The 26125-nt window shown below is 60.8% G+C and overlaps 2 protein-coding genes across 4 annotated transcripts; both read right to left on the reverse strand.

Moving 5' to 3' along the window:
- Nucleotides 1-2902: 2902 nt before the first annotated feature.
- Nucleotides 2903-7627, reverse strand: ARID5A (AT-rich interaction domain 5A). The gene is made up of 6 exons (XM_068174552.1): nt 7530-7627; nt 6014-6200; nt 5857-5909; nt 4699-4796; nt 4478-4613; nt 2903-4267 (listed from the first exon to the last, which is right to left on the reverse strand). Exons 1-6 carry the CDS (start codon nt 7590-7592, stop codon nt 3011-3013), a joined length of 1794 nt encoding a protein of 597 aa, XP_068030653.1. The 5' UTR covers nt 7593-7627; the 3' UTR covers nt 2903-3010.
- A 4494-nt stretch (nt 7628-12121) lies between these two features.
- Nucleotides 12122-24629, reverse strand: NCAPH (non-SMC condensin I complex subunit H). 3 transcript variants are annotated; one of them, XM_068174582.1, is made up of 17 exons: nt 24439-24629; nt 23489-23579; nt 22603-22695; nt 21194-21332; nt 19143-19261; nt 17832-18021; nt 17412-17503; nt 17104-17288; nt 16490-16638; nt 16191-16294; nt 15887-16009; nt 15371-15478; nt 14462-14620; nt 14041-14139; nt 13478-13560; nt 12699-12774; nt 12122-12228 (listed from the first exon to the last, which is right to left on the reverse strand). In XM_068174582.1, exons 1-17 carry the CDS (start codon nt 24624-24626, stop codon nt 12169-12171), a joined length of 2058 nt encoding a protein of 685 aa, XP_068030683.1. In that variant the 5' UTR covers nt 24627-24629; the 3' UTR covers nt 12122-12168. The 3 variants fall into 3 exon arrangements, with proteins under 3 accessions (XP_068030683.1, XP_068030682.1, XP_068030684.1); XM_068174581.1 differs by having other exon boundaries at nt 16191-16297; XM_068174583.1 differs by lacking the exon at nt 14462-14620 and having other exon boundaries at nt 16191-16297.
- Between the last annotated feature and the right edge of the window lie 1496 nt (nt 24630-26125).

The raw sequence follows: 26125 nt of genomic DNA on the forward strand, positions 1-26125 counted from the left end.
CCTGCACTGTGGGGACAGCCGCACCTCGGGTGTGCTGTGGTCCTCGGCGAGGCCTGGAGCTGGGTTTGGTGGGAGAAGAGCTCGGAGCCCTTGGAGGCAGGAATTCCTTTCCCTTCCTGAGCTCTGCTGACAGATTTTAGTCACAGCCTGTGGCAGGCCTGAGCTGTGCGGGATCCGTCCTTGCTGGGAAGGGTCTCAGCATCCTGGGATGGGTTGGCTGGAGGGGATTTGGAGCCCAGATTCCAAGCCCTGTCCAGCCTGGCCTTGGGCACTGCCAGGGAGCCCCAGGGCTGCCCTGAGGGACCTGTGGGGGGAGAAACTGCAGGGAGAGAGGAACTTCTGGGGGATCTGAGCAGGGAAACACGTCCTGGGGATCTGGGAGTGGAGCAGTCCCGTGTTGGGCGCTGGATCCTGGGGATCTGAGCAGGGAAACACGTCCTGGGGGATCTGGGAGTGGAGCAGTCCCGTGTTGGGCGCTGGATCCTGGGGATCTGAGCAGGGAAATGATTTCCTGGGGGATTTGGGAGTGGAGCAGTCCCGTGTTGGGCGCTGGATCCTGGGGATCTGAGCAGGGAAATGCTTTCCTGGGGGATCTGGGAATGGAGCAGTCCCGTGTTGGGCGCTGGATCCTGGGGATCTGAGCAGGGAAATGCTTTCCTGGGGGATCTGGGAGTGGAGCAGGCCCAGTTTGGGAGCTGTGGATTGGAGCAGTCCCAGTTTGGGTGCTGGATCTGGGTGCCCTGGCAGTGGAGCAGTCCCAGTTTGGGTGCTGTGGATTAGAGCAGTCCCAGTTTGGGTGCCCTGGCAGTGGAGCAGTCCCAGTTTGGGTGCCCTGGCAGTGGAGCAGTCCCAGTTTGGGAGCTGTGGATTGGAGCAGTCCCAGTTTGGGTGCCCTGGCAGTGGAGCAGTCCCAGTTTGGGTGCCCTGGCAGTGGAGCAGTCCCAGTTTGGGTGCTGTGGATTGGAGCAGGCCCAGTTTGGGTGCCCTGGCAGTGGAGCAGTCCCAGTTTGGGTGCTGTGGATTGGAGCAGTCCCAGTTTGGGTGCCCTGGCAGTGGAGCAGTCCCAGTTTGGGTGCCCTGGCAGTGTAGCTCTCCCAGTTTGGGAGCTGTGGATTGGAGCAGTCCCAGTTTGGGTGCCCTGGCAGTGGAGCAGTCCCAGTTTGGGTGCTGTGGATTGGAGCAGTCCCAGTTTGGGTGCCCTGGCAGTGGAGCAGTCCCAGTTTGGGTGCTGTGGATTGGAGCAGTCCCAGTTTGGGTGCCCTGGCAGTGGAGCAGTCCCAGTTTGGGTGCCCTGGCAGTGGAGCAGTCCCAGTTTGGGTGCTGTGGTTGCCCTGCCAGCCCCAGGGTCGGGGTTGGGGGATGGACCAGGCTCAGGGGGGGAGTTCTGCAGCCCGGGGGGGCAGGATGTCCCCAGAGCACTGACCCTGTCCCCTCGTCCGCAGTGACCACCACGGAGCCCCTGTGGTGTGGGAGGCCGGGCTGGCCACACTGGCCGGGTGTGGCACTGCTGAGGCTGCCCTGGGCCAGCCTGGGCACCCCAAGGTGGCACCTGTCCTGCAAGGCACCTCCGGGACGCTGCGGGGACACTGTGGGGACACTGTGGGGCTGGCCAGCAGCAGCCACGCTGTCCTGGGGGCTGTGGGGACCCCCAGGATTCCTGGAGGGTGGGAAAGGGGGGGTGTTCTTCTGGGTTTGTTGCTGTTTAATAAAAACTTCCTTTTTTAATGGTTTTTTTTTTATTATTTTGTTGTGCTTTTGGACTGAGTTTGTGGCCGTGGCCACTCTGGGGCTGGCTTTTGTTGAGGGTGGATTTTGTGAGCAGTGACGGGATGGATGGATGGAGCAGGGAAGGATCCACGCTGGGCAGCTCCCTGAAGTCACCAGAGAATCCTGGAATCTCCTGAGTGGCAAGGGACCCACTGGGATCATCAGTCCAGCCCCTGGCCCCGCACAGACACCCCAAAATCTGAGCTCGGGCAGCCTCGGGGCCGTGCCCATTCCCTGGGCAGTGCCCAGCACCCTCTGGGGGAAGAGCCTTTCCCAAAATCCAGCCTATTCCAGCTTGTCCCCAGTTCCCGTCCCCAAACTTGGCCTTTCATGGATCCTGTGGTCCTTCCACGCTGACTCACAGCTCCTGCTCCCCCCGAAGCTGTCACAATCCTGGGGACAAGGAAGTGCCACCATCGCTGTGCCCTGTCCCAGCTGCCACGGGGAGAGCCAGGCTTGGAGCTCCCACAGAGCCCTGGCATGGTCTGGAACAGCTCAGGTGCAGCTGCTGGGGGCAAAAAAGGATCTGGAGGCAAAAAACGACCCGGAGGCAAAAAGGATTCTGGAAGCAAAAAACTATCCTGGAGGCAAAAAAATGATTCTGGGGGCAAAAAAGGACCTGGGGACAAAAAGGACCTGAGGACAAAAAGGATTCTGGAGGCAAAAAAGGACCTGGGGACAAAAAAGGACCTGAGGACAAAAAGGATCCTGGAGGCAAAGAGGACTTGGGAGGCACAAAGGACCTGGAGCTGTTGCTGGGCTCGTTGCCACCTGGACTCGCGGCTGCTCCCTGGAATTGCCGCGGTTCCCCCAAAGCTGAGGGGGAAAAGCTCCTCCTCCCCTCCCTGCGGCTCTGGGTTCAGGGAGAGGATCCCCCCAACCCCTGCCCTGATCCCCGAAATCAAGGACACCCCAAGCTCTGCCAGCTCGGGACCGGCCACGCAGCTTTATCCCCTTTCCACCTCTGGACGGAGTGACCCAAACCCCAAATTCGGGCGTGGGGGGCCCAGGGATGGGAACAGCCATCCCCCACCAGTGCCCCGGCACGAACAGAAACCTGCAGCGCGGCTGTTGCTCCCTTTTTTTATAGATTTGTGTGCGGATATATAGAAAACGGAGAGAACCGTGGGGCGCCCCCAGCGGAGCCACCGCCGGCTACAAACAGCTCTGAGACGGGGAATAAAAACGGCCCAGTCCGGATTGTCCCCTCGCTGTCCCCTCGCTGTCCCCAGCGATGGCAGCGCTAGGGCCTGGCGTGGTGCGGGAAGGCCGGGACGTGCGGGGAGCCGCAGGAGCGCTGCCCGTGCCACGGAGCCGCCGGGTACAGCCGGGGCGAGCTCCCGTAGGACGCGGGCGAGCGGCCGGCGCCGGTGGCCAGCGGGCGGCACAGCTCCGAGGCCACCACCAAAGGGCTGGGGAAGGCCGGGATCACCAAGGGGCTCACGGAGAGCGCCGGGGCCACCGGCACGCCCTGGGTTTTCAGGTGCTCCAGGGGGCTCCCGAAGCCGCCCGGGAAGTGCAGCGCGGCTCCCTTGAAAGCGTCCGGCGGCAGCGGCGCGGTGAAACCCCGAGTGGCCACCACGGCCTTGGGTTTGGCCAGCCCTCGGTGGCCCCCCGGCGAGCGGCTCCGCCTGTCCCTGCCCTCCTTGGCCAAGGGGGACACGGCGCGTAACTCGGCAGTGGGGCCGAAGGGCTCCTCGTCCTCCTCCTCCTCCTCCTCATCTTCCTCTTCCTCCTCCTCCTCGTGGCGGCCGTGGCCGGCCCGGGGCGCGGCGGGGCCGAAGGTGGTCCCGGGGGGCACCCAGCAGGCCTGGACAGCGGCGGCCCGGCCCTCCCACGGCCGCCCCGCGTGGCTCCGCAGCTCCGGGGGCTGCTCGGGCTCCTCGGGCCGCGCCGGGAAGGCGGAGGGCGGCTCCAAAAAATCCTTCAGGTTGGAGAAATACCCCCAGAGCGGGGGACAACCGCCGGGCTGCGGGCCCTCGCTGCGGTAGGCGTGGAAGTAGCCGGTGAAGACGGCGGGGGCCGCGCCCCCGTCCTGCGGGCAGCCCTGGCTGTCTCTGCCCGCCGGGGATGCGCTGCGGGCCGGGCCCGCCTCGCTCGCCACGCTCGGAGCTCTGTCCGGAGCTCCCGACGGCTCCGGGCTCCTCTGCTCAGCCGGCCCAGCTCCCGGGAGCCCGGGCGGCTCGGGGCCGGTGTCGCTCGGTGCCCGCCGGCCCTCGGGGCAGTGGCGCTTGTGGCAGGGCAAGGACTCGGCCTTGCTCACCTGCGCCAGCAGCTTCTTCTTGGCCAGCGGGGACATGATGGGGTGGTTCCCTTTGGAGTAGAAGCTGGAGAAGAGGCGCTTGTAGGTCTCGCTGTGGCTCCTGCAGGGGCTGGGACACCTCCCCGAGGGGCTGGGGGCCGGGCTGGCCGGGCTGGAGCGTCCGTCTGTCCCCCGGCCCCGCTCCGCCGCGTCCTCCGCGCCCGCGGCCGCCTCCGGCCGCGCCTTGTCCGGAGCCACCTGCGAGCGGAGGGGTCGGGCTGTGGGTGCCGCATCCCGGGCTGGGGTCCCGGCTCCCCGCGCACCTCTGCCTGCCCTCCCACCCCCGTTCTCATTGTCCGGCCGGTCCCATCCCTCCCTGCCCTGCCCTGCCCGTCCCCGGGCGGGCTCCGCAGCGAGGGCGGACCCGGCTCCGGCGCTGCTCCCATCCCCTCCGGAGGGGCCGCGCACCTGCTCGCGGCCCTTCTCCTTCCTGGCCCTCTTGCTCTTGTCGTCCTTGGAGACCTTGTACTGCCTGCGGGGTTTGCTGGGGGGCAGCGGTTTGTCCTCCTCGCCCTTGAGGTGCCGCACGTAGGGAAGGACGAGCCTGCGGAGCGAGCGGGGAGCGCGGTCAGCGCCGCGCCGGGGGAAACTGAGGCACGCGGCGGGACAACCCCCCGGCCCGGTCCCACCTCTCGTAGTGGCGCCGGGTGCAGGTGGCCGCGCTGGTGCTGCCGGGGCTGCCCCCGAGCTCGTCGTAGACGTTCTTCCAGAGCCGGCGGCCCGTCACCTGCGGCGGGAGGGAGGGACGGAGGGGTCAGCCCCGGCACCTCGGGGGACAGCCTGGAACCCAGGGGACATCCCAGCACCCCAGGGGACATCGGGGTACCCAGGGAGACACCCTGGAACCCAGGGGACATCGGGGAACCCAGGGGACGTCCCAGCACCCCAGGGGACATCGGGGGACCCAGGGAGACACCCTGGAACCCAGAGGACATCACGGTACCCAGGGAGACACCCTGGAACCCAGGGGACATCGGGGAACCCAGGGAGACACCCTGGAACCCAGGAGACATCGGGGTACCCAGGGAGACACCCTGGAACCCAGGAGACATCGGGGTACCCAGGGAGACACCCTGGAACCCAGGAGACATCGGGGTACCCAGGGAGACACCCTGGAACCCAGGGGACATCGGGGAACCCAGGGAGACACCCTGGAACCCAGAGGACATCGGGGTACCCAGGGGACGTCCCAGCACCCCAGGGGACATCGGGGAACCCAGGGAGACACCCTGGAACCCAGGGGACATCGGGGAACCCAGGGAGACACCCTGGAACCCAGGGGACATCGGGGAACCCAGGGAGACACCCTGGAACCCAGGGGACATCGGGGAACCCAGGGAGACACCCTGGAACCCAGGGGACATCGGGGAACCCAGGGAGACACCCTGGAACCCAGGGGACATCGGGGAACCCAGGGAGACACCCTGGAACCCAGGGGACATCGGGGTACCCAGGGAGACACCCTGGAACCCAGGGGACATCGGGGTACCCAGGGAGACACCCTGGAACCCAGGGGACATCGGGGTACCCAGGGAGACACCCTGGAACCCAGGGGACATCGGGGAACCCAGGGAGACACCCTGGAACCCAGGGGACATCCAGGCATGCGAGGGACGTCTTGACACCATGGGGACATCGAGGCACCTAGGGGACACCCAGATGCCCAAGGGACACTCTGGAACCCTGGGGTAACACTCGTGTCTAGCCCTGATGTCCAGGGGACACCCCGGCACCCAGGGGACACCCCGGCACCCAGGGGACACCCCGGCTCCACGGCCACCACTCACCAGCTCGTAGGCTCCCAGCTTTTCCACGGCCTTGTAGATCTTCCAGAGGTTAACTGGGAATAAATAAAGGGGAGATGCCGAGGGTCAGGAGGACACGGGAGCTGAGCACGGCCACCCCCCTGTCCCTGTCCCTGTCCCCGTCCCGGGGGGGACATACTCTGCTTGAAGCCGAGGTGCGGGATCCTCTCGATGGGCGTGTGCCGCTCCTTCATGAACTTGTAGAGGCTGACGAGGAAAGCCTCCTCCTCCTCCTTGTCCTTCTCCTCCTTGTCCTTCTCCTCCTTGTCCCCAACTTCTCCCACCGCCTTGTCCCTCTCGGCGCCATCCCCGGCCCCCGGCGCGTCCTGCGGGACACGGGGCTGAGTTTGGGGGAGCTGCGGCCCCTCCACCCGCAACCCCTGTTCCCCCGCAGCCCCGGGGAGCTCCGGGCCCGTTCCCCGGCAGCCCCGGGAGCTCCGGGCCCGTTCCCCGCAGCCCCGGGGAGCTCCGGGCCCGATCCCCACAGCCCCGGGGAGCTCCGGGCCCGTTCCCCGGCAGCCCCGGGGATCTCCGGGCCCGTTCCCCGCAGCCCCGGGGAGCTCCGGGCCCGTTCCCCGCAGCCCCGGGGAGCTCCGGGCCCGTTCCCCGCAGCCCCGGGGAGCTCCGGTCCCGATCCCCACAGCCCCGGGGAGCTCCAGACCCGTTCCCCGGCAGCCCCGGGCCCGTTCTCCGCAGCCCCGGGGAGCTCCGGACCCGTTCCCCGGCAGCCCCGGGCCCGTTCTCCGCAGCCCCGGGGAGCTCCGGGCCCGTTCCCCGGCAGCCCCGGGCCCGTTCCCCGGCAGCCCCGGGCCTGTTCTCCGCAGCCCCGGGGAGCTCCGTGCCCGTTCCCCGCAGCTCTAGACCCGTTCCCCGGCAGCCCCGGGGAGCTCCGGGCCCGTTCCCCGGCAGCCCCGGGCCCGTTCCCCGGCAGCCCCGGGCCGGTGGCCAAGTTGGTCAAAGCGCTGGATGCGGGCGAGAGCACGAGGAGCGGCTTCCAGGAAAACAGACGGGCAGAAATTCCGAAATTCAGCCCCCCCGCGCCGCCGCCGCCGCCTTTCTCAGCTAAAAATGTTCCTCGTTTGTTTGTTCTACATTTTCCGGAGTTATAAAACTTGTTGCTATTTTTGGGCAAAGAAGCTGCTCAGCTCCCAAGTCCGTCCTTTTCTGGTTTTTTTAGTCTTTTTTTCTTTTTTTTTTGTTCTTTCTATTCATTTAACGGCTTGTGACAGGCACCGGATTTTAACGGCTGAAAGAGTTCAAAGCTTTCTCCTTTTTTTTTTTTTTTTCTTTTTTGGTGCTTTGTTCTTTTTTGGGTGGTTTTTTTTTTTTTTTTTTTTTTTGGTGAAATAAAAAGCTGCTGGGGGGGGGGGGGGGTGGGGAGGGAAAAGCTCCAGCGCTACAAAATCCAAACCCCTTTTCCTCACGAGGATAAAAGAAATAATTACAAAAACGATCCCGCTGCCACGGGACCCCTCACTTTTCCCCCAGAAAATGCCGATTTTGGTCCATCCCCCCCCTCGCCCCCCACCCAAAGCTGGGAATTTCCCGTTTCTCTCCCTCATCCTCACTTCCACCGGCGGCCAAAGCGCTCCTCCCTCCCTCCCCCGAATGTCGGGGCGTTCGGCACCCCCCGAAAAGCAGCGGGGTGCACTCACGGCGGGCTGGGCGGGGCTGCAGGGGTCTCGGGGGTCTCCTTGCGGCTCTCGGTTCTTCTCCATGGGGGAAATCGCTGCCTTTGGCTTCGCGACGGGACCTGCAAGGGCAAAAACGGGGGCAGGGTGAGACCCCGAAGTGCTGCTGCTCTCCTAAAATTGCGGGGCAATCGGGGGGATTTGGGGCCGCCCGTCGGGCACCGGAACCGGCCCGAAGCTGCCCCCCACCATTCCGGGCTCGCCGCCCCCAAACCCCCCGCGTTCTGAGGAAAAACCCCGGGAAAACGGCGGAAAGCGGCGGTGCCAACCTGGGGAAGGAGCGGGGCGGGCAGAGGGGGTCCCGCGGGGGTCCCGCGGGGGTCCCGAGGGGGTCCCGAGGGGGTCCCCAGGTGCTCCCCACGCCCCCCGGCCCCACCCGAGCCCCTCCGGTGCCCCCGGTCCCGCTCGCGCTCACCGGCCGCGCCCGCGCCACGTGACCGCGGGGCGCGCCCGAGGGGCGGGGCCGGCACGCCCCCTTCGCTGCCCATTGGCTGGGGCCAACACGCCCCTTCTCCTATTGGGCAGCGGCGCTGCCTGTCCCCGCCCCTCCCCCGCGAGGGGCACGCCGGGAGTTGTAGTCCTGAAGCTGCGGCGTGCGCACGGCTGTGGGTGAGCGCACCTGAGCACAGGTGTGCGCAGGTGAGCACGGCCAGGAGAGTGGGCCCGTGTGCAGGTGGGCACGTGTGTGTGTGTGTGTGTGCAGGTGTGCAGGTGTGCAGCGCAAACACACACACGCACAGGTGTTTATCAGGTACAGGTGTCTCAGACACACACACACACACACACAGGTGTGTGCAGGTACAGGTCACACACACACACACAGGTGTTTATCAGGTCCCGGTGTCTCACACACACACAGGTGTGTGCAGGTACAATTCACACACACAGGTGTTTATCAGGTCCCGGTGTCTCACACACACACAGGTGTGTGCAGGTACAATTCACACACACAGGTGTTTATCAGGTCCAGGTGTCTCTCACACACACACACAGGTGTTTGTCAGGTCCAGGTGTCACACACAGGTGTGTGCAGGTACAATTCACACACACACACAGGTGTTTTTCAGGTCCAGGTGTCCCACCGCTGTGTGTGCAGGTGCCGGTGTCCCCGCCGTGTCCCGCCCCCGCGGCTCCGGTTCGGTTCCCGGCACCGCTGACGCGATTTCCTCCCTTCCCGGCGGCGCTCCGAGCGCAGCAAACCGCGCGGCTTTTGGGGTAAAACGCGGCCGGTTCGGGGCTGAACGAGCCCCGCCGGTGCCGGCAACACGCACAGCCCCCGACCCGCCGGTACCGGGGCTGGGGGCGGCACCGGGCTCTAATTACACCCTTAATGAGCTAACAACCATCATTATCACAACACTAATTGCGGGCGCTTCGGCGGCGGCGCTTTCCGAACTCATCCCGAATCCCGCCCCGCTCCTCAGCCCCGCGGACCCCGGGGCCGCTCCCCCTTCCCCAGTGCCCCAAATCCCGCCGGTTTAGGCCCAAACCGGCGGGGCTGGGGCGTCACGGCCCGGAATAGCGCGGGAGCGCTGCCAGGCCGTGACGGCGGCTGAGTAATGGGCTGAAGTCATCCTCCCTTCCCCATCCCGCGCCGCCGGTTTGCCCGAACCCCCCCCGACATCCCCGGGGGCCTGCCCGAGGGGCCGGGGGCCCGCGGGGCGGCCGCGGCTCCGGGACCCCCGCGGGGCTCCCGCGGGGTTCGGGATTTCGGGGTTCCCGGCCGGTCCCGCTCGGGACGCGGCGGGCCGGGGGACGCGCGGCTCGGGGCGGGCTCCGGGACCCCCCCAGCCCCCCGGGACCCCCGGACTCACCGGCGGAGGCTCGGGCCGGGCTCCGGGGCGGCCGGAGCGGAGCGCGGGTGTCGCGGAGCGGGACCGATCCCGGGATGAGTCAGCCCCGCTCGGGGAAGTGGCGTGTGCGAGCCGGAGCGGGGCGAGCCGCAGCCATTGACTCTTTCCTTACCGGAACGGACGCGCTTCTGGGGCTTCTCCCCCCGCGCCCCGAATGACTGGGCCGGACTTTCCCGGCCCCAAAGCGCCGCTCCCCGCGGCGGAGCCGCCCCGAGGGCGGGGACACGGCGGGATGCTCCGGGGTCCCGCTCCCTTCCCGGGGCTCCCCAGCATTCCGGGGACGCTGTCCCTTGTCCCGGGATTGCCAATCCCCGTCCCGCGGCACCGGAGCCGCTCACACGCCGGGGACAGTCGGGGCTCAGCCCCCCGAGAATCCCCCCACCCGCTTCGACTGGTGAGAGAGTCCCGAAAAATGAGAGAAAAAGAAAAAATCCCCCGGTGACTCATTTTGGGCCAAAAGCCCGAGAAAACAGCAGCGGGGGGAAGACGGGGGGGGCACCGGGCTCCTGCCGCCCCTCCCGGGGTCGGAAGGGGGTGAGGGAGCCGCGGGTGCCACCGAACCCCCCCTTCCCCGCCCCTCCCCGCGATAAATCCGGGATTTAGCGAGAATGGGTGAAATAAACCAGCAGGAAGCCCCGCTCGGGGTTTTATTCCCGGTTTTTGTCCGGAGCTGCGCGAAGCGGGGGGCCCTGCCTCACTTGCCCCTCGCTCCCGGTCCAGCCTTCCCATCTCCGTCGGCGCTGGGATGGATTTCAGGAATAAATAAAGGGATTTTAGGATCAACTCGGGTTTTAGCGTCCCGGGGACAGCTGAGCACCCCTGGGTGGGACCGCTGGTGGAACCGTCCCGACCCCAGAACTCCGAGGGTGGAAAATCCCGGAATCCTCCCGGGATTTCCTGAGGAGGCGCCCGGAGAAGAGCCCCGAGGGGCGCCCAGGGAGCTGCTGCAGGTGGGAGACTCCGGAGCTCCCTGCCCGCTGCCAGGACCCCTCCCCGGTGCTGCCCGCTCGCCCCTCGCACCCGTTCGTTACCGGGTCCGGTCACGGCGCCGCTCGGAGGAGGAGGAGGAGGAGGAGGAGGAGGAGGAGGAGGAGGAGGAGGAGGAGGAAGGTCCGGTGCCTCTGGGGGTGCGGGATCGCTCCAGCCCTGCCCGAAACTCCCGGAGCCTCAGCTCTGCCCTCGCATCCCCCCCACAGCCCGGGCGAGAGCACCGCGAGTCCTCCGGCCCCCGGGATTCCCTGGAATAACAACACCGGAGCAGCCGCCTCGGGAACATCAGCCCCTGGAGCATCAACCCCTGGAACAACAATTCCTGGAGCAGCAGCTCCTAGAACATCAGTGCCTGGAGCATCAATTCCTGGAAAATCATCCCCCGGAGCAGCAGCAGCCTCTGGAGCACCAATCCCGGGAGCAGCAGCCCCGGGAGGAGCGAGGGAAGGGCCGCACATCCCTCCTGGAATCCCCGCGGAGCCCCGGGAGCGGCTCCGCATTCCCAGAGCAGAGGAGCGGGAGGTCCCGGGCCGAGCCCGGCGGAATTCCCGAGCCCCGGGAGGCGGCACCGGCCGCTCCGTGGAGCGGAAAAATCCCGGGCAGAGCCCGGCGGGTCGGGAATTGCGGCTCTGGATGTTCCCGAGGGAGCAGCAGCCTCAGGAAAAGCAGGAGGAGACCCCTCCCCCGGGGATCCTTATCCCAGGAAAGGCAGGAAGAGAATTCCAGGGATGTCCAGAAGAGGAGACCCCTCCCAGGAAAAGCAGGAGGAGGAGGAGGAGGAGGAGACTCCTCTGGGGACCCTCATCCCAGGAAAGGCTGGAGGAGAATTCCAGGGGGGGCAGGAGGAGAGGACCCCTCCTCTGGGGAACCCATTCCCAGAAAGGCAGGAGGAGGAGGAGATCCCTCCTCTGGCGACCCCCAGCTCCCCCTGGAGCTGCGGGAGGAGCGGGATGAGTCCAAGGCCGAGCCTGGAGGAAAATCCAGGTCCTGACCTGGCCCCAAATCCCACCGAGGAGCCCCAAAAGTGCCGGGAAGGAGCCGGGATTTCCCGGCTGATCCAAATCCTAGAACTGATCCCAATCCCAGAACTGATCCCCATCCTGGACTTCATCCCATCCCAGAACCAATCCCAATCCCAGAATTGATCCCAATCCCAGAACCGATCCCCATCCCAGACTTGATCCTATCCTAGAACTGATCCCAATCCCAGAACTGATCCCCATCCCGGACTTCATCCCATCCCAGAACCAATCCCCATCCCAGAACCGATCCCCATCCCAGAATTCAGCTCCTGGATCCCATTCCCAGCTGCTGCTCCAGGCTCTGATCCCTGCATTCCCTTTTTTTAGGGATTTGTCCCCATTTGCTGCCCCACCTCGCTCCGGGGTTATTCCTCCCAGGCCCCTCTCCAAAATGTGCAGAATTTATTAACCCTAAAAACAGTAAAAAACCAGGAATAATCCCAGGGAATGGAGGGAACGGGGACCAGGAGTAACAGTCAGTCCAAAAACTGGGAATTACAGACTGGGAAGGACATGGGGAAGGAATTCTGGGACACACAGAGGGAATTTTGGGACACAGAGAGGAAATTTTGGGACACAGAGCAGCCTGGGTTCACAGTGAAGTGCAGGAATTCCCAGTCCCAGGGAAATGCTGCTGGATCCTGGCTGGATCTGTCCAGCCAGGACATCCCTGAATGTCCTTCCCGAGGGATTTGGGAATTCTCAGCATTCCCTGCTGGATCAGGAGCGGCTCCGGGGTCAGTCTCCTGTTCTCACCAGAATATCCGACAGGTCCTCGATGCTCTCCAGCCTCAAATTCTGGGAATGGGAAGGAAAAGCTTTGGAATAAAATCCCCTGGGACGAGGCTCAGGAACAATCCCAGCCCCTCCTGCCCTGCGGGGGGCTCTTCCAGGGAATTGGGACAGAGCAGGAATTTCCTCATGGGAAGGGGCCTCCAGGGGGGTTTGGAGGAATTCCAAGGAATTCCTGGGTGTGGAAGGAATCCAGGTGGGGATTTGGCACGTTGTGACCTTGGAGAGCTTTTCAGGAATTCTGAAAATTCAGGAATTCTGGGATTTTGGGATTCTGTTCCCTTATCCAGAGTCGGGAATGCTTGGGATGGGTCTGAGGGACAAACCCTGCACGAGCTGGGAATGTTCCCATTCCCTGGAGCATCACTCCCTGGAATGATGGGATGAGCTGCATTCCCTGAATTCCCGGGATTTTTGGGACTGAGCTGCATTCCCTGGAATCGCTGGGATTGTTGGGAATGGCTCCCTGCTCTCACCTTCTCGTTGGCCAGGTGCAGGAGGCACACGAAGGCCAAGGGCACCGACAGGTTGGTGGCCATGGCAGGAGGGAGCCTGCGGAAAAGCGGGATCGGGATCAGAGCCCGGGAATGCCAGAGCAGCCAGGAATGCTCGGGAGCAGGGGCTGGGCACAGCTCGGCTCTTCCCTGGGAACACCCGCACGGGTTTGCCCTGTCCCCTTCCCAGTCCCATCCCAACATCCAGAGGGATTTTCCCATTCCCATTCCAACTCCCATGAGGGATTATCCCATTCCTGTTCCCGTTCCCATTCTCCTTCCCACTCCTATTCAGGATTTGCCCTGTCCCATTCCTGTTCGCATTCCCATTTCAAGTTTTCCCATTATTCCCATTTAGGATTTTCCCTGTCCCATTTCCATTCCCATTCCGGATTTTCCCTCTCCCATTTCCATTCCCATTCTGGATTTTCCCATTCCCATTCAGGATTTCCCTGTCCCTTTCCCATTCCTGTTCCCATTCCCATTCAGGATTTCCCTGTCCCTTTCCCATTCCCGTTCCCATTCCCATTTGGGATTTTCCCATTCCTGTTCCCATTCCCATTCAGGATTTCCCTGTCCCGTTCCCGTTCCCATTCCCATTCAGGATTTCCCGTTCCCGTTCCCATTCAGGATTTCCCTGTCCCATTCCTGTTCCCATTTGGGATTTTCCCATTCCTGTTCCCATTCCCATTCAGGATTTTCCCTGTCCCGTTCCCATTCCCATTCGGGATTTTCCCATTCCCATTATTCCCATTCCTGACCTGTGGAGCAGATCCTTGGTGATGTCACTCAGGGTTTTCTCTCCGGCCATCTCCCTGTCTGTACCTTCCCCGCCTTCCTCCCCCTGCTCGGGAAAATCCAGGAATGCAGAGCCCCGAAATTCCAAGGAAAACCCCTGGGAACCTCAGCCCGACCTGGCCAACAGGAAACTTGGGGCTGATCCCACGGGACGGGGGTTTATCCCGCGGGATTGGGGTTTATCCCATGGGATTGGGGTTTATCCCGCGGGATTGGGGTTTATCTCCACAGAACTGGGGTTTATCCCATGGGATTGGGGTTTATCCCATGGGATTGGGGTTTATCCCGTGGGATTGGGGTTTATTCCCATGGGATTGGGGTTTATTCCCATGGGATTGGGGTTTATTCCCATGGGATTGGGTTTATCTCCATGGAACTGGGGTTTATCCCCGTGGAACTGGGGCTGATCCCATAGAATCTGGGGTTTATCCCCATGGAATTGGGTTTATCCCATGGAACCGGGGTCTATCCCTGGAACTGGGAAGGAACCCCTGCAGAATTCCCAGTGGGAATTTCCCTTCCCGACCTCTCCCTGCTCCGTCAGCAGCTCCCACATGCTCCTCTTCAGCCTCCTCATGTCCATCCTCTTGGCTGTCCTGGCGTATTGGATGGAGATCTTCTGGATCTGAGGGGGGAATCTGGGATCATCACTGGGATCATCGCTGGGATCACAGCCACAACGATCGGCATTCCCGATTTTCCCTGGGAATAACAGCGAGTGCAGCCTCGCTGCCAATCCCAGGGTTTGATCTGGGAGCTGTTCCTCTGGGAATGACAATCCCAATGTTTGATCTGGGAATTGTTCCTCTGGCAATGACAATCCCAATGTTTCATTCCGGTGAGGAATTCCCAGTCCTCGGGAGGAATTCCCAGTCCCCAGGGAAGAGCTCCCAATGCCAGGGAGGAATTTCCAGCCCAGTGCTCCCAGTCCCAGTGCTCCCAGTCACCTTGTGGGGCTCGGCGATCAGCTCCAGCTCCTTGCAGCCCGGGACGTTCCCGCCGTCGATCCCGGAGCCTTCCGGAGCCTCGGGATGAGCCGGGAGCGGGAACAGCCCGGTCTGGCCCAGGAATTCCGTGGGATCGGGATCGTCATCGCTGTCAGCGACCTGCCAGGGGACACCAGAGGGGACGCGGAGGACACCAGGGTCACCTGGGAGGAGCCAGAGGCAGCAGGAGCTGCTCCGGAGGGTGGGAATTCCTGCCTGGCTTCCCCATGGGATTGGGGTTTATCCCCATGGAATTGGGTTTATCCCCTTGGAATTGGGGCTGATCTCCATGGAATTGGGTGTATGCCCATGGGATGGGGGTTTACCCCATAGAATTGGGTTTATCCACTTGGAATTGGGGCTGATCCTCATGGGATTGGGGTTTATCCCCATGGAATCGGGTTTATCCCCATGGGACTGGGTGTATTCCCATGGGACTGGGTGTATTCCAATGGGATTGGGTGTGTTCCCATGGGATTGGGTTTATACCCGTGGGATTGGGGCTCATCCCCATGGGATTGGGTTTATTCCAATGGGATTGGGTTTATGCCCATGGAATTGGGGTTTTCCCCATGGGATTGGGGCTGGTCTCCATGGAATTGGGCGCATTCCCATGGGATTGGGGTTTATCCCATGGGATTTGGGTTGATCCCCATGGAACAGGGGCTCATCCCCATGGGACTGGGCCAAGGCTGAAGCCAAGGCAGCTGCAGGGAGCAGAAATCCCAAAGTTTTCCCATCCCTGGGAATGTCCAGGTGGGGCTGGATGCCAGGAGGGCCCTGCAGCTCCAATTCCTCCCGTCAGGAATTCTCTAGCCATGGATTTCCCCAGGCTATCCCAGCAGGAATTCCCCAGTCCCGGGGCTGTACCTGCAGGGCAGGGCAGAAGTTGGAGGTGTCGTTGGGGTTGTTGTAGTCGTAATCCCCAATTCCAGCCTCGCTGTCCAAGGCTCCCGCTGGATCCGAGTTCGGGCTGAGCTGGAGGAAAACATTCCAAAACATTCCTGGAAAAAGGCTGAGGCTTGGCCCCTCTTCCCCCTTTTTGCCCTCCCAGGAGGGTTTGTGGTGAGAGCAGCCCCGGGGAACATCCACAACATTCCCAGGGTCTGGTGAGGAGAGGTTTGGTGCTGGGAATGACTCCCTGGGATGATTCCTCGGGAAGATTCCCCGGGATGATTGATTCCCTGCAAAGATTCCCTGGGATGATCCCTTGGGATGATTGATTCCCTGGGATGATTCCTTGAGTTGGTTGATTCCCCAGGATGATTCCCCAGGATGATTCCCTGGGATGATCCCTTGGAATGATCTCCTGGAATGACTCCCTGGGACAATTCCCTGGAATGGCTCCCCAGAACGATTCCCTGGAATTCTTTTGGGAATTCTCACCTTGAGCAGGGGTTTGAGGAAGAGCTGCCTCAGGTTCTGGGGGTCGTAGTTGAAGTCTGCAGGGAGCGTGGTGCTCCGGCTGTTCTGGCTTTCCAGGATGGATTTGGCCAAAGTTGTGGATGCCTGGGAATGGGATCGGACAGCTCCATGGAAAAATGGGAAGCTCCACCAGCTTTCCATGGAAAAACAGGGAATGTTTTGTCTGGGAAGGGGCAGGGGCAGAGGTGCCCCCCAGGACACGCAGCTGGAGCTGCCCAAATCCTGGGAATTCCAGGCTGCTGTGGGAAAAGGGCTCCGTGGGCACCTTGGTCTTATGGAAATGGGCCTGGAAGTCAATGTCCTCCTGGAAATCCAGCTCAAAAGCCTTCCTGGGAATCCTCTGCCGGGAATCCTTCTCTAGGCCTGGGGCTGCTGAGGGAGAGCAGGGAAAAAGGGAAAGGGAAAGGGAAAAGGGGGGGAATTCCAGGATTGAGCCCTTCCAGCCTGGAAATCCAGGATGCCAGCTCCTCCCAGCCTGGAATTCCAGGATTCCAGCCCTTCCCAGCCCGGAATTCCAGCCCTTCCCAGGCCGGAATTCCACGATTCCCTGCCCTGGACACTCACGGGGCTGGCGGGGCCGGAAGCGCCAGTGCTCGGGGCCGGCCCACATGGAGAGAACGCGGGGGCTGAAGTAGGAATATTCCCCGGGATTCAGGGACACGTGCAGGCTCAGCGTGCCGATGTCCCCCTCTCCCAAGGGAGCTCCATTGCTCCTGGAAAAGGAACAGCAGCTGCTCAGAACTCCCTCAGCATTCCCAGGATTTGTTATCCCTGCTCAGAATTCCTGGGATTTCTTATCCCTGCTCAGAACTCCCTCGGCATTCCCAGGATTTGTTATCCCTGCTCAGAACTCCCTCAGCATTCCCAGGATTTGTTATCCCTGCTCAGAATTCCTGGGATTTCTTATCCCTGCTCAGAACTCCCTCGGCATTCCCAGGACTTGTTATCCCTGCTCAGAATTCCCAGGATTTCTTATCCCTGCTCAGAACTCCCTCAGCATTCCCAGGATTTCTTATCCCTGCTCAGAATTCCCTTGGCATTCCCAGGATTTGTTATCCCTGCTCAGAATTCCATCAGTATTCCCAAGGTATTTGGTATCCCTGCTCAGAATTCCTGGGATTTTCTCCCTGGCACTGGGAATTCCAGCCCAGCTCCCCATCCCTGGTTCCCAGCCCCACCTCTTGCTGTGGCCGAGGGAGTCTCCGTTGGCCTGGAATTCCTGGCTCTGGTCCCCGGCCGGGGATTCGGGCTGGAATTCGGGCTGGGAGGGGGCCCAGCCCTCCCCGTCGTCGCTGTCGGGATCCAGGTTGGGATCGAAGGCCTGCTCACTCTTCTGGAACTTCTCCAGGAGCGCCGACACCGACTGCAACACAGGAACACCCTGCCTGGATCGGGAATTCCCACCCAGATCACGAATTCCCACCCGGATCTGGAATCCCTAATCTGGCACAGGAATTCCCAAACTGGCTCAGGGATTCCCACCCACCTCGTCGTGGGACTCCTCATCCCACTTGGTGAACTGGAATCCGGCCAGGGAGGAGCAGATCCGGCGTTTTTCCAGGCATGGGGCCAGCAGGGCTGTGGAGGGGTGGGACACAGGTGAATTCCTGGGAACCAGCAGGAATTCCCACCTGGATCAGGAACTCCCACATAGCTCAGGACCTCAAACCTCCAAAATTCCTGCACAGGATCCAAAATTCAGAAATTCCCACATGGCTCAGGAATTCCCACCTGGCTCAGGACCTCAAACCTCCCAAATTCCCAGTTCTCCAGCAGCCTGGAAAATTCCCAGTTTTCCAGCAGTTTTCCAGATGCCAGGGATCCGAGCAGCGAACAAACACAGGGGGAAAGGAGCTGGATAAGGGCAGGAAAAGCAGGGAAAAGGCTGGGAAAGGCTGGGATTCACCTTTTAGAGCCAGCACGGTGACGGGATGGGAGCTGGGCAGGGCCAGGCTCTCCGAGGAGGGCAGAGGGACAATTCCAGAGTGGAAAAGGAGCCGGCTCTGGAAGCCCTGGGAGCGCAGCCCCGTCAGGAAAATGCCGGCGGTGTTGCACTCGTCGAAGGAGGCGGCTGCTCTCTGGAACATGGGATCCACCTGGAAAGCGGGAATGGACGGGGGAATTAGGGAGTGGGGATGGGGGAGTGGAGAGGGGAATCAGGGAATGGAGAGGGGAATCGGGGAATGGGAATCAGGGAATGGACAGGGGAATTAGGGAGTGGGGATGGGGGAGTGGAGAGGGGAATCAGGGAATGGGAATCAGGGAATGGAAAGGGGAATCAGGGAATGGGGAGTGGAGAGGGGAATCAGGGAATGGGAATCAGGGAATGGGGAATGGAAAGGGGAATGGAAAGGGGAATCAGGAAATAGGGATGGGAATTGGGAATGGAGGGGGGAATCGAGGAATGGGAATCAGGGAATAGACAGGGGAATCAGGGAATGGGGAATGGAGAGGGGAATCAGGAAATAGGGATGGGAATTGGGAATGGAGGGGGGAATCGAGGAATGGGAATCAGGGAATAGACAGGGGAATCAGGAAATGGGGAATGGAGAGGGGAATCAGGGAATGGGGATGGGAATTGGGAATGGAGAGGGGAATCGGGGAATGGGAATCAGGGAATGGACAGGGGAATTAGGGAGTGGGGATGGGGGAGTGGAGAGGGGAATGGGGGAATGGGGATGGGAATTGGGAATCAGGGAATGGAGATGGGAATTAGGGAATGGAGAAGGGAAGGGGGGAATGGGAATCTGGGAATCCAGAAATGGGGCGTAAATCAGGGAATGGAGGTGAGAATTAGGGAATGGGGGTGGGAATTAGGGAGTGGAGAGGGGAATCGAGGAATGGGAATCAGGGAATGGATGGGGGAATCAGGGAATGGGGATGGGGAGTGGGGAACTGGGGAATGGAGCGGGGAATTGGGGAGTGGGGATGGGAATCCAGGAATGGGGCGTAAATCAGGGAATAGAGGTGGGAATTAGGGAATGGGGGAGTGGAGAGAGGATTTGGGGAATGGGAATCCAGGATTGGAGAGGGGAATGGGAATAGGGAATGGTAATCAGGAATGGAGGTGGGAATCAGGGAATGGGAATCAGGGAATGGAGGTGGGAATCAGGGAATGGGAATCAGGGAATGGAGGTGGGAATCAGGACCAGAAAAGCAGGACAGCAGGGCAGGGAGGATGAGGATGAGGATGGGGATGAGGAGCAGCTCTGCCCACCTCGGCCCTGCGGCTGCCCTCGGGCACGTTGATGTTGCTCAGGTTCTGCTCGATGGTTTTGAAGGTTTGCTTCTTCTTTGGCTGAGACTTCCTGGCAGCCTCGGGGGCTGGGCTGGAGCCTGGCGTGGGAAAAGGGACAAATTCCACCTCAGAAGGGCTGGGATACCCCAAAGGAGGGGGAAAACCTGGAATTTGCACAGCAAACTACAGCAGGCACTGAAATTCCTCAGGATCTGCGGGCATGAGTAACATTCCACTGGCTTTTTATGGATTCTGTTGGGCAAAAAACTGACCCTGTTTGACCCCAAAGTGCCCCTGTTTGACCCCAAAGTGCCCCTGTTTGACCCCAAACTGCCCCGTTTGACCCCAAACTGCCCCTGTTTGACCCCAAAGTGCCCTTGTTTGACCCCAAACTGACCCTGTTTGACCCCAAAGTGCCCCTGTTTGACCCCAAAGTGCCCCTGTTTGACCCCAAACTGCCCCGTTTGACCCCAAAGTGCCCTTGTTTGACCCCAAAGTGCCCTTGTTTGACCCCAAAGTGCCCCTGTTTGACCCCAAAGTGCCCCTGTTTGATCCCAAAGTGCCCCTGTTTGACCCCAAACTGACCCTGTTTGACCCCAAACTGACCCTGTTTGACCCAAAGTGCCCCTGTTTGATCCCAAACTGCCCTTGTTTGATCCCAAAGTGACCCTGTTTGACCCCAAAGTGCCCTTGTTTGACCCCAAACTGCCCTTGTTTGATCCCAAACTGACCCTGTTTGATCCCAAACTGACCCTGTTTGACCCAAAGTGCCCCTGTTTGATCCCAAACTGCCCTTGTTTGACCACAAACTGCCCTTGTTTGACCCCAAAGTGACCCTGTTTGACCCCAAACTGACCCTGTTTGACCCCAAAGTGCCCCTGTTTGACCCCAAACTGCCCTTGTTTGATCCCAAAGTGCCCCTGTTTGACCCCAAACTGACCCTGTTTGACCCAAAGTGCCCCTGTTTGATCCCAAACTGCCCTTGTTTGACCCCAAACTGCCCCTGTTTGACCCCAAACTGCCCCTGTTTGACCCCAAACTGCCCTTGTTTGACCCCAAACTGACCCTGTTTGACCCAAAGTGCCCCTGTTTGATCCCAAACTGCCCTTGTTTGACCCCAAACTGCCCTTGTTTGACCCCAAAGTGACCCTGTTTGACCCCAAACTGCCCTTGTTTGACCCCAAACTGCCCCTGTTTGACCCCAAACTGCCCTTGTTTGACCCCAAACTGACCCTGTTTGATCCCAAAGTGCCCCTGTTTGACCCCAAACTGACCCTGTTTGATCCCAAACTGCCCTTGTTTGACCCCAAACTGCCCTTGTTTGATCCCAAAGTGCCCCTGTTTGACCCCAAACTGACCCTGTTTGACCCCAAAGTGACCCTGTTTGACCCCAAACTGACCCTGTCTAGCCCTGAAGTGCCCCTGTTTGCCCAAAGTGCCCCTTTCTGGCCCCAAACTGAAATCTGAAATTACTGAGTGACAGATCCAGCTCCTCCTCCCACCCCTCCCTGCCCCAGCACTCCAGGAGAACCAAACTGGGATCTCCCAGCCCAATTCATCCCAAACCTCTTCACAACTCCCAACTCCCAAAGGCCAAGGCTCTCCCTGATCCCGGGTGGGAAATGAGGGAATTTCTGGGGTTTTCTGGGAGGAGAAGAGGGAATTCCCACCTTGCTGGGGGCTGTCCGGGTCCCTGGCAGGGGCTGGCTCCTTGCCCAGGTGGCCCAGGACCCTGACCCCGTTTGATCCCAAACTGACCATGTTTGATCCCAAACTGACCATGTTTGATCCCAAGCTGACCCAGTCTGGCCCCAAACTGAAATCTGAAATCACTGAGTGACAGATCCAGCTCCTCCTCCCACCCTTCCCTGCCCCAGCACTCCAGGAGAACCAAACTGGGATCTCCCAGCCCAATTCATCCCAAACCTCTTCACAACTCCCAACTCCCAAAGGCCGAGGCTCTCCCTGATCCCGGGTGGGAAATAAGGGAATTTCTGGGGTTTTCTGGGAGGAGAAGAGGGAATTCCCACCTTGCTGGGGGCTGTCCGGGTCCCTGGCAGGGGCTGGCTCCTTGCCCAGGTGGCCCAGGACCCTGAAGGCGTCGGCGTGGACGGAATCCACGCGCACGGCGTAGATCTTGGTGCTGGCGTCCAGAGTCCCCGCGGCCACCTGCAGGGAACGGGGGGATTCCCAGCGGGGCAGGGAATTCCCCCCTGGAGCAGCCCAGAGCTGATCCCCCAGCGCTCTGCACCCCCAGGAACACCGTGGCTATCAGGGGAAGGGAGCAGTGAAAGCTATGGGCTCCCCAGAGGGGTGTTCTCCCCACGGTTTGGTTCATTTATTTTGGGATCGCAGCTAAAAATCCGTTAGGAATTGTTTAGTTTTGCGCAGCGGTTTTGGTTTGTTAATTGGGGATTTCTTTGTTAATGTATTAATTAGTGTGGCGGGTTTAGCGCTGGTTAATTGAGTGTATTTGTTAGAATGTGTTTGTTTATTTTTTGTGGTGAGATAGAATTAGGAGAGAGGTAAAATAGGTTTTGGTTTGTTAATTTGGGATTTTTTTTCGTTAATGTTTTAATTAGTGTGGTGGGTTTAGCGCTGGTTAATTTTTACCCATGTTAACTTAAAAAAAATAGTATATTACATTACATTGTATATTAATGTCAATATATATTAATATTATATATTAGTAATTACATATACAAAACACATATTAATAAAATATATAACTTATATGTTGTGTATTTATTAGAATACTTTTTATTGTTTATTAATTAGAATTCTTTGTTGTGAGATAAAATTAGGAGAGGTAAAGAGGGCTTAAAACTTTAAAAGAGTATAAAGAAAAAATTATTAATAATTACACACAATTTATTTAAAAAAATCCCAAGAAGTGAGGCTTTTCAACCTTTCCTTCTTCCCCTTTAAATCTATTAAGTGATTTTTTAAAAATACTCAATTTCCCCAAAGTATTAAAAATATCCTACCTAATATTTAAATTGTTTTCACCCCAAAGGCCCTCCCAGCCCTGTTTGAGCCCTTTTTGACCCCACAGCTGGGAGGATTCAGCCTTTAATGACTCAGTGCCTTCAATTTCTGCCAGGTTTTGCCCTAAACAGCATTGGAGGCTTCACATTAATCAAGCCCGGGGTTAATTAGAGGTGGAAACTGTGGGAAATGATTGGCTTTAAGTCATTCACAGCATGGTGTAGCAAAAGCTGACAGGCCAAGAAACACTTACAGTGTTTGGTAATAAGGAAATATTTGGCTTCTGATTGTGATGGCGGGAATTATAACATCTGTATTGCCTCACCCTTCTCACGAGACTGAAAATGGAATACAAGCTTTTAAAATGCCTCTCAGTTGCCCCATGTCTGGGTCAGAAAAGGGCATGATCTGACAAAAACAAGGCAGCAGCAGCAGCAGGGACCCCTCTGACCTGGAAGTTGGTGAGCTCCGAGTTCTTCTGGTTCAGGATGTCGGTCATGTAATCGATCAGGTGCAGCCCAAAGGCGTTCTTGGTGGTGATTTTCTGCAAGAAAGCACAGCTGGGAACCCTTCCCCTGGCCAGGCACACCCTGGGGACCGAGGGGACAGCCCGGGTGGCACCAGGGACCGAGGGCAACACCAGCCGAGACGTGGCCACGGCTTCCTCTTGGAAGAGGAGCGAGAGCTGGGCAGAGAACTGTCAGAAATTCAACAGAGAATTGTTTGAAATCCAAACTCAGGTAGGGAGGGACAGCCCTGGACACTGGCACAGGCTGGAGGTGATGCCTATGGAGAAGGACCTGAGGGACAAGAAGGTGTCCCTGAGTGCAACAGGGTCCTGGGGACAAGGACACTAATGGGATCCACCTGGAAGAGCATTCCCAGCAGGACAGGGAGTGATCAGCCCTAGGAGTGCTGTGTCCAGCTCTGGGATCATCAGGACAGGAGGGACAAGGAGCTCCAGCGGAGGGTGACAAAGATGAGGGATCTGGAGCATCTCCCTGACGATCAAAGGCTGAGGGAGCTCGGGAAGAGACGGCTGAGAGGGGATCTCAGCCCTAAATATCCAAGGGGGAATGTGGGAGGATGGATCCAGGCTCTGCTCCGTGGGCCCAGCCGTGGGACGAGAGGAACAGGCAGGAAAAAGTCCCACAGGAACTTTTTCCTGGGATTGCCCAGATATTCCAGAACCGTGCGGCCAGAACGCATGGCCCAGCTGGGACCAGACATCCCTCTGTGGTCCCGTAACCTGCCCCACACCCCACTGCAAAGCCCCAGGCATCTCAAACACCGCTGCTGAGGGGTTTTAAACCCCAAACGCGGCCACCCCGACTCACATTCTCGGTGGACAGCTTGATGCAGATGCCATAGTGCTCCGAGATCTGCGCGTTGCTCCAGTGGGGCAGCGGCGGCTGCCAGCTCTCGGGCCTGCGGGACACAGCGGGGTCGGTGTCAGGCTGTCCCCCAGCCCCAGGACACAGCGGGGTCGGTGTCAGGCTGTCCCCCAGCTCCGGGGCACAGCGGGGTCGGTGTCAGGCTGTCCCCTCAGACAGGGACACAGTGGGGTCGGTGTCAGGCTGTCCCCCAGCCCCAGGACACAGCGGGGTCGGTGTCAGGCTGTCCCCTCAGACAGGGACACAGTGGGGTCGGTGTCAGGCTGTCCCCCAGCCCCAGGACACAGCGGGGTCGGTGTTCGGGCTGTCCCCCAGCCCCAGGACACAGCGGGGTCGGTGTCCGGGCTGTCACCCCAGGACACAGCAGGGTCGGTGTCGGGCTGTCCCCTCAGCCCCGGTGTCGGTGTCGGGCTGTCCCCCAGCCCCAGGACACAGCGGGGTCGGTGTCAGGCTGTCCCCCAGCCCCAGGACACAGCGGGGTCGGTGTCAGGCTGTCCCCCAGCCCCAGGACACAGCGGGGTCGGTGTCAGGCTGTCCCCCAGCCCCAGGACACAGCAGGGTCGATGTCAGGCTGTCCCCCAGCCCCACGACACAGCGGGGTCGGTGTCAGGCTGTCCCCCAGCCCCAGGACACAGCGGGGTCGGTGTCAGGCTGTCCCCCAGCCCCAGGACACAGTGGGGTCGGTGTCCGGGCTGTCCCCCCAGGACACAGCGGGGTCGGTGTCCAGGCTGCCCCTCAGCCCCGGTGTCGGTGTCCGGGCTGCCCCTCAGCCCCGGTGTCGGTGTCCGGGCTGCCCCTCAGCCCCGATGTCGGTGTCCTGGCTCTCCCCTCAGCCCCGGTGTCGTTGTCCTGGCTCTCTCCTCAGCCCGAGCCCCGCGCACCGCCGGCCGTACCTGAACGAGGGGGAACCGAGGCCCTGCAGGGACGAGTCCACCACCCTGGAGCGGCGGCGCTGGCGCCTCTCGCTCTCATCGTCGTTGCCGGGGCACTCAGCGAGCACGGGGGTGCCGGTGCCGCCGAGGGGCCGCGGGGTCGGGGAGAGGTAGGCGGCGGCGGCCGCCGCGGCGACGCGGGCGGCCATGGCGGCGGCTCCGCTGCGCGCTGAGGGGGAACCCGCCATCGCCGCGGCCACGCCCCCTCCGCGCCTGCCTGCCAATCAGCGCGCGGGGGTGCCAGCCCGGCAGCCAATCAGCGCGCGGGGGGCCCGCCCCCTGAGGCGGGTTTGAACGGCGGCGCGCGCTCAGTAACGGTCGTGAGGGGGGCGGGGGCGGGGGCGGGGGCGGGGCCGCGCTCTGAGGGAGCCCGGGAAGGGAAGGGAAAGGGAAAGGGAAAGGGGCGGCCGCGCCATTTCCCCCTTCTTTCCCCCTTCTCTCCCCCAGCTCCGGGGCCGGAGCGGGGTCAGCAGCCTCCGGTGACCGTCCCGGCGCCCCCCGGAAGGAGGAGCGGCCGCCAGAGCGGCGCCGCTTACCCCGGGATCCCTGAGGTTGGAGTCGTTGGGATCACCGAGTCCAAGCTGGGCCCGATCCCCGCCTTGTCACTGAGTGCAACGTCCGGGCCTTCCCCTCCAGGTGGGTCCCGGTACTCCCGTTGCCCTTCCAGGTGTGTTCCCCCATTCCCCGTGACTCTCCAGGTGTAATTCCCACATTCCCTGTCACTCTCCAGGTGTGTTCCCACATTCCCCGTGACTCTCCAGGTGTGTTCCCCCATTCCCCGTGACTCTCCAGGTGTGTTCCCACATTCCCCGTCACTCTCCAGGTGTAATTTCCACATTCCCTTGATTCTCCAGGTGTGTTCCCCCATTCCCCGTAACTCTCCAGGTGTGTTCCCACATTCCCTGTCACTCTCCAGGTGTGTTCCCACATTCCCCGTGACTCTCCAGGTGTGTTCCCCCATTCCCCGTGACTCTCCAGGTGTAATTCCCGCATTCCCTGTCACTCTCCAGGTGTGTTCCCACATTCCCTGTGATTCTCCAGGTGTGTTCCCACATTCCCCGTCACTCTCCAGGTGTGTTCCCCCATTCCCCGTGACTCTCCAGGTGTGTTCCCACATTCCCCGTCACTCTCCAGGTGTGTTCCCACATTCCCTTGATTCTCCAGGTGTGTTCCCACATTCCCCGTCACTCTCCAGGTGTAATTCCCACATTCCCTGTCACTCTCCAGGTGTGTTCCCACATTCCCCGTAACTCTCCAGGTGTGTTCCCACATTCCCTGTCACTCTCCAGGTGTGTTCCCACATTCCCCGTGACTCTCCAGGTGTGTTCCCCCATTCCCCGTCACTCTCCAGGTGTAATTCCCGCATTCCCTGTCACTCTCCAGGTGTGTTCCCACATTCCCTGTGATTCTCCAGGTGTGTTCCCACATTCCCTGTGACTCTCCAGGTGTGTTCCCCCATTCCCCGTGACTCTCCAGGTGTAATTCCCGCATTCCCTGTGACTCTCCAGGTGTGTTCCCCCATTCCCCGTGACTCTCCAGGTGTGTTCCCACATTCCCCGTCACTCTCCAGGTGTGTTCCCACATTCCCCGTCACTCTCCAGGTGTAATTCCCACATTCCCTTGATTCTCCAGGTGTGTTCCCACATTC

This window comes from Anomalospiza imberbis, chromosome 28, assembly GCF_031753505.1.
Source record: "Anomalospiza imberbis isolate Cuckoo-Finch-1a 21T00152 chromosome 28, ASM3175350v1, whole genome shotgun sequence".
Classification (NCBI taxonomy): Eukaryota; Metazoa; Chordata; class Aves; order Passeriformes; family Viduidae; genus Anomalospiza; species Anomalospiza imberbis.